The sequence below is a fragment of the Aquila chrysaetos genome, assembly GCF_900496995.4.
Source record: "Aquila chrysaetos chrysaetos chromosome W unlocalized genomic scaffold, bAquChr1.4 W_unloc_1, whole genome shotgun sequence".
NCBI lineage: Eukaryota > Metazoa > Chordata > Aves > Accipitriformes > Accipitridae > Aquila > Aquila chrysaetos.
The window spans coordinates 2,617,651-2,631,559 of NW_024470321.1; the positions used below are offsets into that span (position 1 = coordinate 2,617,651).

General features: G+C 43.9%; 1 protein-coding gene across 2 annotated transcripts in view; it reads left to right on the top strand.

The window, feature by feature from the left end:
• The first annotated feature begins 442 nt into the window (after positions 1–442).
• LOC121232882 (kinesin-like protein KIF2A) overlaps positions 443–13,909 on the top strand; it is a 32,262-nt gene continuing 18,795 nt past the window's right edge. The window contains exons 1-2 of one of the 2 annotated variants that reach the window (XM_041121392.1): positions 443–574; positions 2,912–3,047. In XM_041121392.1, the coding sequence (XP_040977326.1) occupies positions 524–574; positions 2,912–3,047 (187 nt within the window). In that variant the 5' untranslated portion in view covers positions 443–523. The remainder of the gene's footprint in view (positions 575–2,911; positions 3,048–13,909) is intronic. The other variant, XR_005931738.1, reaches the window with a different exon arrangement.

A 13,909-nucleotide genomic window follows, 5' to 3' on the forward strand; every position in this document is an offset into this window, starting at 1 on the left:
TTTTTTCCAAAGGATTAATTTAATTTTGATTTCCTGAAATGTATTGAATGTAATTGCTGTTCTCTGTTTTGAAAATTGTTGTCTGTCTATTGCGGTATGCACAACAAAAAGCCCTGATGGAAAACGAGTTTTCTGTAGGTGTTAAATCCTACTAGAAATTAGTATTCTTCCCTTGTGACTTCCTCCTCCCACTATTTTAAGTTGTTTTGTTTTCATGTGGAATATTCTGTTTTCCAGTATTCACTAGGATTAGTGGCTGGAAATTTTTAATGAATATGAATTAAATTTAACTCTGTGAACATTTTTAATTTATTACCTTCTCCACTCATTTCTTGTTAGAAGTATTAAGTTCTATTTTTGACAGGTTCTGCTTTCTGCATATTTCTTTTCATGTTCTGTGATGGATCACATTCAATATATTTCCTGTAGCCACAGTTCTTTCCAGACTAACAAGCTTAACTATTGTTTTTAGAAAGAGGAAGTTTCTCCACAGTTGTTTACTTTCCATGAAGCTGTGTCACAAATGGTAGAAATGGAAGAGCAAGTAGTAGAAGACCACAGGGTTGTCTTCCAGGTAAAAGATGGAGCTCTACTTTGTTTTATCCTAACCCAGGAATTCAGTTTTTCCCAGTGAAAGTGCATACTCTTGAAGATGTAGGATATCATCTGGTCATTCCGCTGCTGTCAGAGATTTCTGAATTGTTTTATTACACTAAGCCCATTGTAGCAAACAAATAGGAACAGATGTTTAGATCCCATAACCATTAATCTTTGTCCCCATGATGAAAGAGAAGCATATTTTTCTACTATCCCAGAAATTTAGTAAAATTTTCCTTTTCTTCTCAACAAACATTCCTAAATAGACTGTGTTCATTGTAAGAAAAGTTGCTATTTTCTTTTTACTATTTTAACTATTTACTGTATTTTTTGTGTTAGTCCTTTTCCAGCATTAGTGACTGTTTTTTCTAGTTGCAGGGAGCTTACTCAGATTGGTCTTGAAATTTTCAATTTCACTGTCTAATCTATGCCAATATTCATATGCTGAAGCTGGCAATTAATAGTAATGTCTCTATATAGTAATGTCTCTATCAGCACTATTTCTGTTTGGTCATCTCCCTCTAAGATATTGCAATACTCCCTCCAAGTATCTCCTTTAAATATCCTTCTGTGACATCTTCCTCTGAGATACTGAGATCCAGAAGAAACAAATATATTTCTAACTGCCTGTTTGCTTCCTTTTTACAGATACATAAAGGTTTTCACTTGCTATTAGTCAGGGTGTTTGGAAGGAATACTGCCCACACAGTGTAATGCTGGTCAGTGCCGCAGAGCCTTTTACATTCAGAAAATAAATTGTAATAATAAGTATGAGTTACTAGTTTTCAGAAGGAAATGTGAGTTGCTTCTGTTCATAACCTTAGAGTCTTTAGGCAGGCTGTCCATTTGGCACATCTGCTGCATTAAACCTGTAGGGAATACACACACCTCAGTTTAGGCATCTAACTTAGTGGAACATTGATGTGTGTTCATGTAATACAGTAGGATGCTAAATAACACATTTTACAAGTGTAGAGATTTAGTTATTATGAAACATTAGCCCTGAAGTAAAACATGCAGAAGCATGAAAGTCTTATGCCATAGGCTATAGCTGTGTCCTAATGCTTGCAACTTCTGGAGAGACAAGCTGCATTAGTTAAAGATGTTACTGCCTCTGTGTGTCCATCTGGCCTTATGCTGGAGATTACTGCTCCTCACAGCAGTCATTAGAAGGAAATGTGTCCGAGCCTCAGCTCCCTTTGTTCGCAGCGTGGCTTGTTAGTTTATGCCGTGGGTGGAGATGGGCTGCACCAATACAAAATCTACAAGCTGTAACATGCAGAAGTCATCTTCTGTCAGCTTTCTCCTGGAATCTGTTGATTCTGGGATACAAAACATCCTATCCTAACAAAAATAGATCAACTGAATGAATTGTGCTCTAGAGGTGTTGGTCTTCCTTTGTTTCTTGGATATATGAGTTTACATTAGATGAGATGAATCCTATCCCAATGTGAGCTCCATCTGTCCTGAAAGCCAACAAAACATACATGGGGTTTGGACTATGCTTTCAATATTACTTGGACTACTGAGCACAGAGGGAAAGACTTAATTTTAGTATTTCAGGCCCAGCATGCCTAGAACTGTCATCTGCTTTCTTTTTTTTTTTTTTTAAATCAAAGCATTTCCAATGTGATCAGTTCTCCTGATCACAGCTTTGCATGGTTCTGTAAGCTTTAAGCTCCCAGTTGCATTCTTCTTTGCTGCAAGACTTTTTTCTTTTTTTCCCCCTCTTTTTTTTTTTTAATATTCGCAGTGCAAAGATGCCTAAGAGCTGCTTTAACCAACTTTTACAGTACTCTTATCTGTCTGGGGAGTTAGCTCATGCAATACAGAGCTTAAAATAGCTCTTCTTTTATACAGCTTTTCTCAAAACTGGTTTTGAGTATGGACAGAATTATCTTGGCTCCTTGACTGTAGTAATGACACTGTGATTATAGTCAGTGGCAACCAGCCCATACTTAAAATTGAAGCCTGGCTTCAAAGTTTGATACCTGCCTAAGGGGACATAACCATGATGTAAAGTTCTGAGTTTCTTAGCTTTACAGCCACCTAATGTTCTGAATTTGAAGAGAACTGGGGTAGCTCGGTTTTATCTGTTGCTGGTATGACCATTGGAGTTAAACTATGTAGAAAACATACAATTTTGCTGAATTAGGAATAAGGATTCATTTTAGGATTGAAATCTGTTATAGTGAGGTGACTAGACAGTAAAAGTGTGGTCATGTTGAGAAAAGGAGTAATTCAGCTCTTTGTCTTGAAACTTGTCTTGAAACTGTTAATGTATTTAGTTGGGGTTTTTTTAACTTTTATCTAGAAAACTATTAGATGGCTGGAAGATGAAAAAGCTCTTCTTGAGATGACAGAAGAAGTAGACTATGATGTGGATTCTTATGCTACCCAACTTGAAGCAATTCTAGAGCAAAAAATTGATATTCTGACCGAACTTAGAGGTAGATTGCTTTTAATCACTTTTGTGTGCATTTTCATATGCCATGGAGACTTGCAGTAATAATGAGGAGGAAAAAAAAAGTGTGGTTATGTTTTGTGGTCTTCTTTCACCTTATGCTGTCCTGTAATGTTCTGTGGAAGGAACATTTATTCTGCTGCCTAAGAACATGTTCACATCTGTGTTCAGTTCATCCTAGTTCAAAGGAAGAGTCTCTGCTTTACCTCCAGGAAATATAAACTTGATCCTGCAACTTTGTTTTTTTTTTCCTCTTTGTTCCAAAACAATAAAGGAAGGAAAAAGAAAATCCAAAAGAACTGTATGAAAAAAGAAGATAATGCAATGAGGAAAAAGTAGTAGGAACTCCCAGTTCCTGCTCTATTGCACTCCGTAGTGTAGCAGGGAGCCTGCTGTTGTTTTTCAGTCTGTGCTTAAGAGTAGCATCGAGCGCTGAGTAGCTTGGCTGTTAGCCTACTTTTTTCCTCAGCAGCCTTTCTGTCAGAATTTTGTCAGCCTTTCTTTGTTGAAAAAGAAACTGCAGATAATTTGTAGTTCCCAAAATTGACTCTTCCACTTGTCTTCTAAAATCAGCATGTCAGCTTGGTACCTCATGGAGATATATTTTTCATTTCAGTTTCTGTATTTGGATTCCAGCAGAGATGCTATACTGGTAAAAATTCAAGTGTGGGTTGGTTGTTGTTTTTTTTATCTGTGTTAGAAAACTCCTTATAAGATAAAATTTTACTTTTTACTCAGTCTGAGTACCTGCTGTAAGTTAAAAGAATACATCAAGAAAATTGGATGTGGCCTGCTTGCCTTGTAAGCATGTATTGGCACCAGTATACTTTAGCAAAGAATTAGATGTACATTCCTTTGCTTCTTATGGATGATGGCTTCCTCTTCAGGAAAAGACAATTTGAGACACCAGCAGTGAAAAAACAGTTTAGGTGACTCCCTGTTCTTCCAGAACTTATTAGATACTGCTTTTGAAACAAAATACTGGAGGTAAAGGATATCTAAGATATCCTTGCATCTTTACAGGCAGCATGATATATGTATAGCTTTACAGGAAGGAAGAACTGTTAAGTCAAAGATTCTTTCTCCCAGTAATTCTGCGTTATGCTCATGGCACATAATGGTCACTGAATATTTCAGGTTTTATTCCTGTCACTTTGGGACTGACTTTTTAATGCTATCATTTTGGTTTCCTTCTTCCCATTCTTGGGCATATTACCGGGGAATGGGGGGATAGAAATAGGAAAGGATGCCATAATTCCTTTCTCAGGTTTCCCCCATTCTTGTGCTAGTTACGATGAAATAAATGAATGATGCATTTATCTATTTACTTCCAAAATTTAATCACAAATGCTTTTCACATTCGTAGAAAAGTTGTCCCGCACAACATCCTTGTCTCTAAAATAGAGACACATGGATTTGATGGGTGGACCACTCGGTGGATAAGGAATTGGCTGGATGGTCGCACTCAAAGAGTTGCGGTCAATGGCTCGATGTCTGGGTGGAGACCAGTGACGAGTGCTGTCCCTCAGGGGTCCATATTGGGACCAGTATTATTTAACATCTTTGTCGGGGACATGGACAGTGGGATCAAGTGCACCCTCAGCAAGTTAGAATAGAATAGAATAGCATAGAATCAAATCGAATCGAATTGAATTGAATCATTAAGTTTGGAAAAGACCCCTAAGATCATCAAGTCCAACCATCAACCCAACACCACCATACCCACTAAACCATGTCCTGAAGTGCCACGTCTATGTGTTTTCTGAACACCTCCAGGGATGGTGACTCCACCACTTCCCTGGGCAGCCTGTTCCAATGCCTGACAACCCTTTCAGTAAAGAAATATTTCCTAATATCCAATCTAAACCTCCCCTGGTGCAACTTGAGGCCATTTCCTCTCGTCCTATCACTAGTTACTTGATAGAAGAGACCAGTACCCACCTCACTACAACCTCCTTTCAGATAGTTGTAGAGAGTGATAAGGTCTCCCCTCAGCCTTTTCCTCATATTTGGTGGCAGTGTTCCCCTCTGCATCCAATAGAGGATCGATATTCTCCTTGGCTCTCTTTTTCTTGTTAACATATTTGTAAAAACATTTTTTGTTATCTCTTACGACAGTGGCCAGATTGAGTTCTACCTGAGCTTTTGCCTTTCCAATTTTCTCTCTGCATGACCTAACAAGATCCCTGTACTCTTCCCGAGTTGCCTGCCCTTTCTTCCAAAGATGGTAAACTCTTCTTTTGTTATCTGAGTCCCAGCAAAATCTCCCTGTTCAGCCAGGCCGGTTGTCTTCCCTGATGGTTTGTCTTGTGGCGCATGGGAGTAGCCTGCTCCTGAACCTTTAAGACTTCCTTCTTGAAGAATGTCCAGCCTTCCTGGACCCCTTTGCCCTTCAGGACTGTCTCCCAAGGGACTCTCTCAACCAGTGTCCTGAACAGGCCAAAGTTTGCCCTCTGGAAGTCCATAGTGGTGGTTTTGCTGACCCCCTTCCTTACCTCACCAAGAACTGAGAATTCTATCATTTCATGGTCGCTAAGCCCGAGATGGCCTCCGACCACCACATCTCCCACCAGTCCTTCTCTGTTTGTAAACAGTAGGTCTAGCGAGGCTCCTCCCCTGGTTGGCTCACCTACCAGCTGTGTCAGGAAGTTATCTTCCACACACTCCAGGAACCTCCTAGACTGTTTGCTGTGTTGTATTTCCAGCAGACATCCAGAAAGTTGAAGTCCCCCACGAGTACAAGGGCACACAATTCTGAGACTACTGCCAGCCGCTTGTAGAATGTTTCATCTGTCTCTTCAACCTGGTTGGGTGGTCTATAACAGACTCCCAGCATGATATCTGGCTTGTTGGCCTTCCCCCTCATCCTTAACCATAAGCACATGACCTTATCATCACAATCGTGGAGCTCTGTACAATCAAAACATTCCCTAACATAGAGAGCCACCCCACCACCTCTCCTTCCTTGCCTATCCCTTCTGAAGAGCTTATAGCCATCCATTGCAGCACTCCAGTCATGTGGGTCATCCCACCATGTTTCTGTGATGGCGACTAAGTCATAGCTATCCCACTACACAATGGCTTCCAGCTCCTCCTGTTTATTGCCCATGCTGCATGCATTGGCGTAGGTGCACTTGAGCTGAGCTATCGATTCCACCCCTAACATTGGCATGCCGCCCCTAGGCTCATCTCTGGTGAGCCTAGTTTTATCCCCTTCCCCCTTCAAACCTAGTTTAAAGCCCTCTCTATGAGCTCCGCCAAGCTCCATTTGCGGATGACACCAAGCTGAGTGGTGTGGTTGATACTCTAGAGGGAAGGAATGCCATCCAGAGGGACCTTGACAGGCTAGAGAGGTGGGCCTGTGTGAATCTCATGAAGTTCAACAAGGCCAAGTGCAAGGTCCTGCGCATGGGTCAGGGCAATCCCAAACATGGATACAGGCTGGGCAATGAGTGGATTGAGAGCAGCCCTGCGGAGAAGGACTTCAGGGTACTGGTGGATGAAAAACTGAATATGAGACAGCAATGTGTGCTCGCAACCGAGAAAGCCAATCGCATCCTGGGCTGCATCAAAAGAATTGTGGCTAGCAGGTCAAAAAATTAACTGTGAAAATTAACTCTATCCCAGCTGAACCCAGGACATTATCCACCCCTTATTCTATACCATCTACATCATGCCCAGATGAAACATTTTCCAATTAATCACCACCACTTTCCTTGTCTTATTTTTTTATATATATATATATATATTTATGTATATGGACACCCCCCCACACAAATAGCATTCCCTTAGTCTATGGGCCATCCCTCTAATGTGTCCATCAATTTTATTTAGTCCATGACTTTGGGGCTCCATCTGTTGTAACAGTCCTTCAGGATAGGAGAGATGGTGTGAGGTGCTGGATTGTTGCATGCTGCCTCTGGAGCTTGCGGCTGGTACATTTGGTGCAACCCACGCCCTTGGTCTGCAGGTCGAAGATGTTGATCTTGAGGAAATCGCTAGGCGCCAGTTCAAGTTCCATCACTGTTGTTCTTGGCTCAGTTTCAAAGTCCATTCTTCAGTCATTTGGGTAATTCTTACAGTAATACCCTTGATATGGCATATAGACACTATAGATACAATGACATACATTGGCAGGTTATTTAGCAGTTAAATATCATACAGCCTAGTTCACTGGCTATTCTCTCCCAAAATCAAATCTCCCTGAGGTACACATCGAACTTCCCCATCCTTCTGCATCACCCACCAGGTGTACCCAGGTCCCTGAGCAAAAACCACCCCTTGGATGGGTTTGTCTCTGCGTGAGGGAGGACTAACCCAGACTGTCTTTCCTAACATACTCCTCATGCGTACTACAGGGACTTTATCTCCTTCTACAGTATGTGGAAGTCTTGGCTGGGCAGGGCCAGCCCGACTGGCAGATGCTCTAGTATTAACTAACCAAGTGGCTTTTGTTAAATGTGTATCCCAATGTTTGAAAGTTCCACCCCCCATTGCTCTCAATGTAGTTTTCAGCAGTCCATTGTATCGTTCGATTTTTCCGGAGGCTGGTGCGTGATAAGGGATGTGATATACCCACTCAATGGCATGTTCTTTGGCCCAGGTGTCTATGAGGTTGTTTCGGAAGTGAGTCCCATTGTCCGACTCGATTCTTTCTGGGGTGCCGTGTTGCCATAAAACTTTCTCTTCAAGGCCCAGGATAGTGTTCTGGGCAGTGGTGTGGGACACAGGATATGTTTCCAGCCATCCAGTGGTTGCTTCCACCATTGTAAGCACATGGCACTTGCCTTGGCGGGTTCGTGGGAGTGTGATATAGTCAATCTGCCAGGCCTCCCACTGTTTATATTTCAGCCATCGCCCTCCATACGACAGGGGTTTCAGCCGCTTGGCTTGCTTAATTGCAGCACATGTTTCACATTCATGGATAACCTGTGCAATAGTGTCCATGGTCAAGTCCACCCCTCGATCACGAGCCCATCTATATGTTGCATCTCTTCCCTGATGGCCTGAGGTATCATGGGCCCACCAAGCCATAAATAGCTCACCCTTATGTTGCCAGTCCAGGTCCACCTGAGACACTTCAATCTTGGCGGCCTGATCCACCTGTTGGTTATTTTGATGTTCTTCAGTGGCCTGACTCTTGGGTACATGAGCATCTACATGACGTACTTTTACAACCAGATTCTCTAGCCGGGACGCAATATCTTGCCACAGTACGGCAGCCCAAATGGGTTTACCTCTGCACTGCCAGTTGCTCTGCTTCCATTGCTGTAACCACCCCCACAGGGCATTAGCCACCATCCATGAGTCAGTATAGAGATAGAGCACTGGCCACTTCTCTCTTTCAGCAATGTCTAACGCTAGCTGGATGGCTTTCACCTCTGCAAACTGACTCGATTCACCTCCTCCTTCAGCAGTTTCTGCGACTTGTCGTGTAGGACTCCATACAGCAGCCTTCCACCTCCGATGTTTTCCCACAATGCGACAGGACCCATCAGTGAACAGGGCATATTGCCTCTCATTTTCTGGCAGTTTATTATACAGTGGGGCCTCTTCAGCACACATCACCTCCTCCTCTGGCAACATTCAAAAATCTTTGCCTTCTGGCCAGTCCATGATCACTTCCAAAATTCCTGGGTGACTGGGGTTTCCTATGCGAGCCCGTTGTGTGATCAGTGCGGCCCACTTACTCCACGTGGCATCAGTTGCATGATGTGTAGAGGAGACCCTCCTTTTGAACATCCAGCACCGGCAGTCGGGGTGCTAAGAGGAGCTGTGTTTCAGTACCAACCACTTCTGAGGCAGCTCCAACTCCTTCATATGCTGCCAATATCTCTTTTTCAGTTGGAGTACAGTAAGCCTCGGATCCTTGATATCCCCGACTCCAAAACCCCAGGGGTCGGCCTTGGGTCTCCCCAGGTGCTTTCTGCCAGAGGCTCCAGGTAGGGCCGTTCTCCCCAGCTGCAGTATAGAGCACATTTTTAACATCTTGTCCTGCCCGGACTGGTCCAAGGGCTACTGCATGAACAATCTCCCGTTTAATTTGTTCAAAGGCTTGTTGTTGTTCAGGGCCCCATTTAAAATCGTTCTTCTTCTGAGTAATTTGGTAGAGAGGGCTTACAATTTGACTGTAATTTGGAATATGCATTCTCCAAAAGCCCACAACACCTAAGAAAGCCTGTGTTTCCTTTTTATTGGTCGGTGGGGACATAGCTGCTATTTTGTTGATCACATCCATTGGGATCTGACGACGTCCATCTTGCCATTTTATTCCTAAAAACTGGATCTCCTGTGCAGGTCCCTTGATCTTACTTTCTTTTATGGCAAAACCGGCTTTCAAAAGAATTTGGATTATTTTCTTCCCTTTCTCAAAAACTTCTTCTGCCGTGTTGCCCCATACGATGATGTCATCAATGTATTGCAGGTGTTCTGGAGCTTCACCTTTTTCCAGTGCAGCCTGGATCAGTCCATGGCAAATGGTGGGGCTGTGTTTCCACCCCTGGGGCAGTTGATTCCAGGTGTACTGGACGCCCCTCCAAGTGAAAGCAAACTGTGGCCTGCACTCCGCTGCCAAAGGGATTGAGAAAAAACGCATTAGCAATGTCAATTGTGGCGTACCACTTGGCTGCCTTTGATTCCAGTTTGTATTGAAGTTCTAACATATCTGGCACAGCAGCACTCAGCGGTGGCGTGACTTCATTCAGCCCACGATAATCTACTGTTAGTCTCCACTCCCCATTAGATTTCCGTACGGGCCATATGGGAGTATTAAAAGGTGTGTGAGTCTTGCTGATCAATCCTTGGCTCTCCAATCGGCAAATCAGCTTATGGATGGGAATCAGGGAGTCTCGGTTGGTGCGATATTGCCACCGGTGCACCGTCGTGGTAGCAATTGGCACCTGTTGTTCTTCAACCCTCAGCAACCCCACAACCAAAGGATCCTCAGAGAGGCTGGGCAAGGCGGACAGCTGCTCAATTCCCTCCATCTCCAAGGCAGCTATACCAAAGGCCCAACGGTACCCCTTTGGGTCCTTAAAATACCCTCTCCTGAGATAGTCTATGCCAAGGATGCACGGGGCCTCTGGGCCAGTCACAATGGGGTGTTTATGCCACTCATTCCCAGTGAGACTCACTTCAGCTTCCAATACAGTTAACTCTTGGGATCCCCCTGTCACACCAGAGATACAGATGGGTTCTGCCCCTTCATAACTTGATGGCATTAGAGTACACTGTGCACCGGTGTCTACTAGAACCTTATATTCCTGTGGGTCTGATGTGCCAGGCCATCAAATCCACACTGTCCAGTAGACCCAGTTGTCCCTTTCCTCCCCCTGGCTGGAGGCAGGGCCCCTCTAATCCTGGTTAGAGTATCCGTTACTCACTTTTCGCAAACGTGAATCAGAAGTCCCTTCAAGAGGATCAGAAATGAGATCGGCCCTTCTACTCTGTCTGGGGGACTGCTCATGGGAAACTGGAGGGGCATTTTTCCAAGAAGAATCCTCTTTTCTGATTGCTTTTTCTCGCAACTCCCGTACCCGTGCATCTAGGATTGAGGTAGGTTCTCCATCCCTGTCGCGTCCCAGAGTTGGAGCGACTCAGTTTCGTGGATTTCCTTTGTCAGAATTAAGGTGAAACGACACCAGGGGAGTTCAAACAACAATCAACATTTATTCAACCTAGCTAACCTTGCCCAAGTACAAGTGAACTTATCAATATGAACCTTGCAACATGTCGTTAAGCCGCTGTTTGAGAAGAGAAGGGAAGTATAGAAAAATGAAATGGAAAAAGGAACATGAAACTGTGTCAGAAGGAGAGCCCTCCCGTTGAGTCACGAGGTTCAGAGCAGACCCCCTTGCTTTCTGGACTCCTTCTCAAAGAGGAGCCCAGGGGCGGCTAGGTCCACTCCTAGTCTCAGACTTGGTCAACGGTTTATGTTTAAAAGGATGAGGTGTAGGGACTGTGGAAAAGAGAGAAGGAAAAGAGGGAGGGAGAGAAAGAGAGAAAGAAAGAAAGAAAGAAAGAGAGAAGGAAAGGGTTTCACCAGTCCTGGGTCCAGCGTTGGTCCAGCCAGCGTAGAGATCCAGTTCCGGAGGGCGCGCGCTGAGAACTCGTTCTCCCTTCTTTTATAGCGTGTTAGTCGATGGTCTCGACATGCGCAGTCCCATTCCCAGGGTTCTCTGGAATCGGTCGGAGAGCTTTGGGGGGGGGGGGTTCATCGCAGAGTTGCCTCTCTTTTTCTGCTGGCATGACCGCTTAAGATAGAAGCACAGTCCCATCCTCCGTGGGGCCTCCTCCTCCAGGCGCATATGCTGTGCTCCTTCTCCTGGTCACTTAAGATAAGGAATTGCGGCTTTGGAGAAGCGCGGTCCCACCCTCCGGGGGGCCCTCTCCTCCGGCCACATTGTCCTGTTCACAAAACTCCAGCATTTTTACAGAGGCCGTTTTCTCCACCAAAGTTCTTTAACGAATGTTTGAGACATTGACTATAATTTGTCCGACCGTCACACCACCCCGTGGCTCAAACAGTCGCTGTACTTTGATTCTCGTTCATATCATCTTCTTCTGTGGTAATTTTAACATAGCGGACAGTAGGAGAAGAGAGAGAGACAGCTGAGGATAGCAAGCGGCTAATCATACATCTTACTATGGCAAGGCCTGCTATTAAACATGAAAATCCAATTAATATCATAAGTCCAATATTTACAAGCCATTTTCCCCATCCCGTCAGTCCCAAGGATCCCAAAATGGAATGTAGCCATGAGTTGGGACTCCAGCCATCAAACCAGTCAGCTGGTTGCATTGCATGGAAGAGTTCCCCCGTCTGGTCGGCAATCTCCTTCATCTTTGCCCGGGCTTCTTCAATTGAGGTCGTGGCATTATGAATGGTAATACAACATTCGGATTCAGTCAAGTTTAACATACCACACACACCTTGTTCTTTTAACAATAACATATCTAAGGCTAAACGATTCTGTAACGCCATTTTTGATACTTGTTGCACTTGCAGATTTAGTTCCCCAAAGGCATATCGAGTCCAATTACTTAATACATGTACTTACCAAGTTAGGTTTTCTAGCACCCATTGGTGCCGAACAATATACCCAGATGGTGCAAAGAATGCTTCTAGCTCTAACGATACTTTCTGTCCCCAGGTATAATAATCAGGTTTTAGAATGCTTTGAATCCACTTCTGGGTGCTACTTGGGTCATCAAGTTCTCGTTTTTTTCCTGTGGATAGGTGGTGTGGTATATTCAAAGATTCGCCTGGGACACATAGTAGGAATTCCCAAACCACACCGCAATCCAGCCTGTTTGATAACATTCAAGTGCGAGTACATTTTCCCATCTGAGCACCCCCAGACGGTCCCCTCAGGGGCGGCATACAAAGCGTTTTGACAAGTAGCTGCGTCTCCCCGGGGTATTTGATTATCTTCTCCCACCTTATGTCTTGGGAAGTGGTTAATGGGAATTCCACATTTTAGCCAGATATTAACATTATTGGTGATCTGATTACATTGGTTGTCCCGGTTTCGGTATCCAAAATTAGGATATCCCCAACAGGTGCACATATCTCGAATTAAGGTTCTAACTTCCAAACTGATCCATGTTTCGATGGGATTGCTAGCGCCTGTGGTACAATCTATAATGTGGGTACAGTTTAACAAATGGGCATCATTGGGGTTGGGCGTGCCCACAAATTCTTTCTTTAATAAGTGAAGAGGTTGGTTTTTTAACATGTGTTTCACTGACCATCCCCAAGCAGTGTGGGCGCTATTCACTGAAGGATATTGTCCCTTCCTGTCAGGTATGTGAACACACCAAGCTGAATCCCATCTTACATTATACTGTAATTCAAAAGGGGTAATTTCCGGGGAAGCAGGCCAAAAAGGCACTAAATTACAAGATATATTGTGATAGGAAGGGCATCCTGTTATTCTCCACCAGGATGGAGAAGGTGGGAATCGTCTGGAATAGGCTTCCTTGAATCCTGGAGGACACGGCGGGCTATGACTAATACCAATTTCACGACTGACCTCCAATCTCCATCGCTTACAAGTTTTGTTTATTAAGTCAGGCCACCCCGTGTCCCGAGGGATCTCATAGAAGGCTGCTTCATCTCGCCACCATCTGCCAGAGGAGGTATAATCACTTCGATATTGATACTCAAACGGAGCATCTACTAACCCTATAATGCCATTGCTCATATTATATTTTCCAATATTGAGCCTCATGGGTATCAAACCGAATCTAATCCCCTGCTCGGCAGAAGTAGGAATCTGAATACAGATCCCCTGATCTGTTCTATTCCAGACATGTATGAATCCTTGTATCACTTCCCAAGCCAAATTGGAGGCCCTTTCTCCTTGTCCAGATGCACCAAAAGTAAGAAAGGCAAGGAGGAAGGAGTTCCAAACCATCTTTCCCTGTTGTACCATAAGAATATCACAACCAAAATCAAACAAACAATACAGATAATGGCCCACTCATCAAGTGAAAACATAAGTCCTGCCGTGGGCTTCTGATAACCTGCAAAATATATACAAAAATAAACAATCATTAAAGGGATAGGATTGGAGGAGATGTCAAGCAGTGTTGCTAGTGGTTGGGATCCATCCGAGAGGCTGAGGTGCACTCTCCGAGGCACTCGTGCAGCTTCTGTAAAACAACCTCCTACAGGCCATGTGCAGGATGTGTTACGTATTATAGATGCATACAAACTAGCCTTAAATTTCAAGCTCTCTTGACTGGAATTGCTCTGATTAAAGTATCCGTAGATCAGCAGAATGTGTTCATTGTGCGTAAAAAGGCTAATAAGTTTATAGCAACCTCTTGTTCTTACGTGGCGCA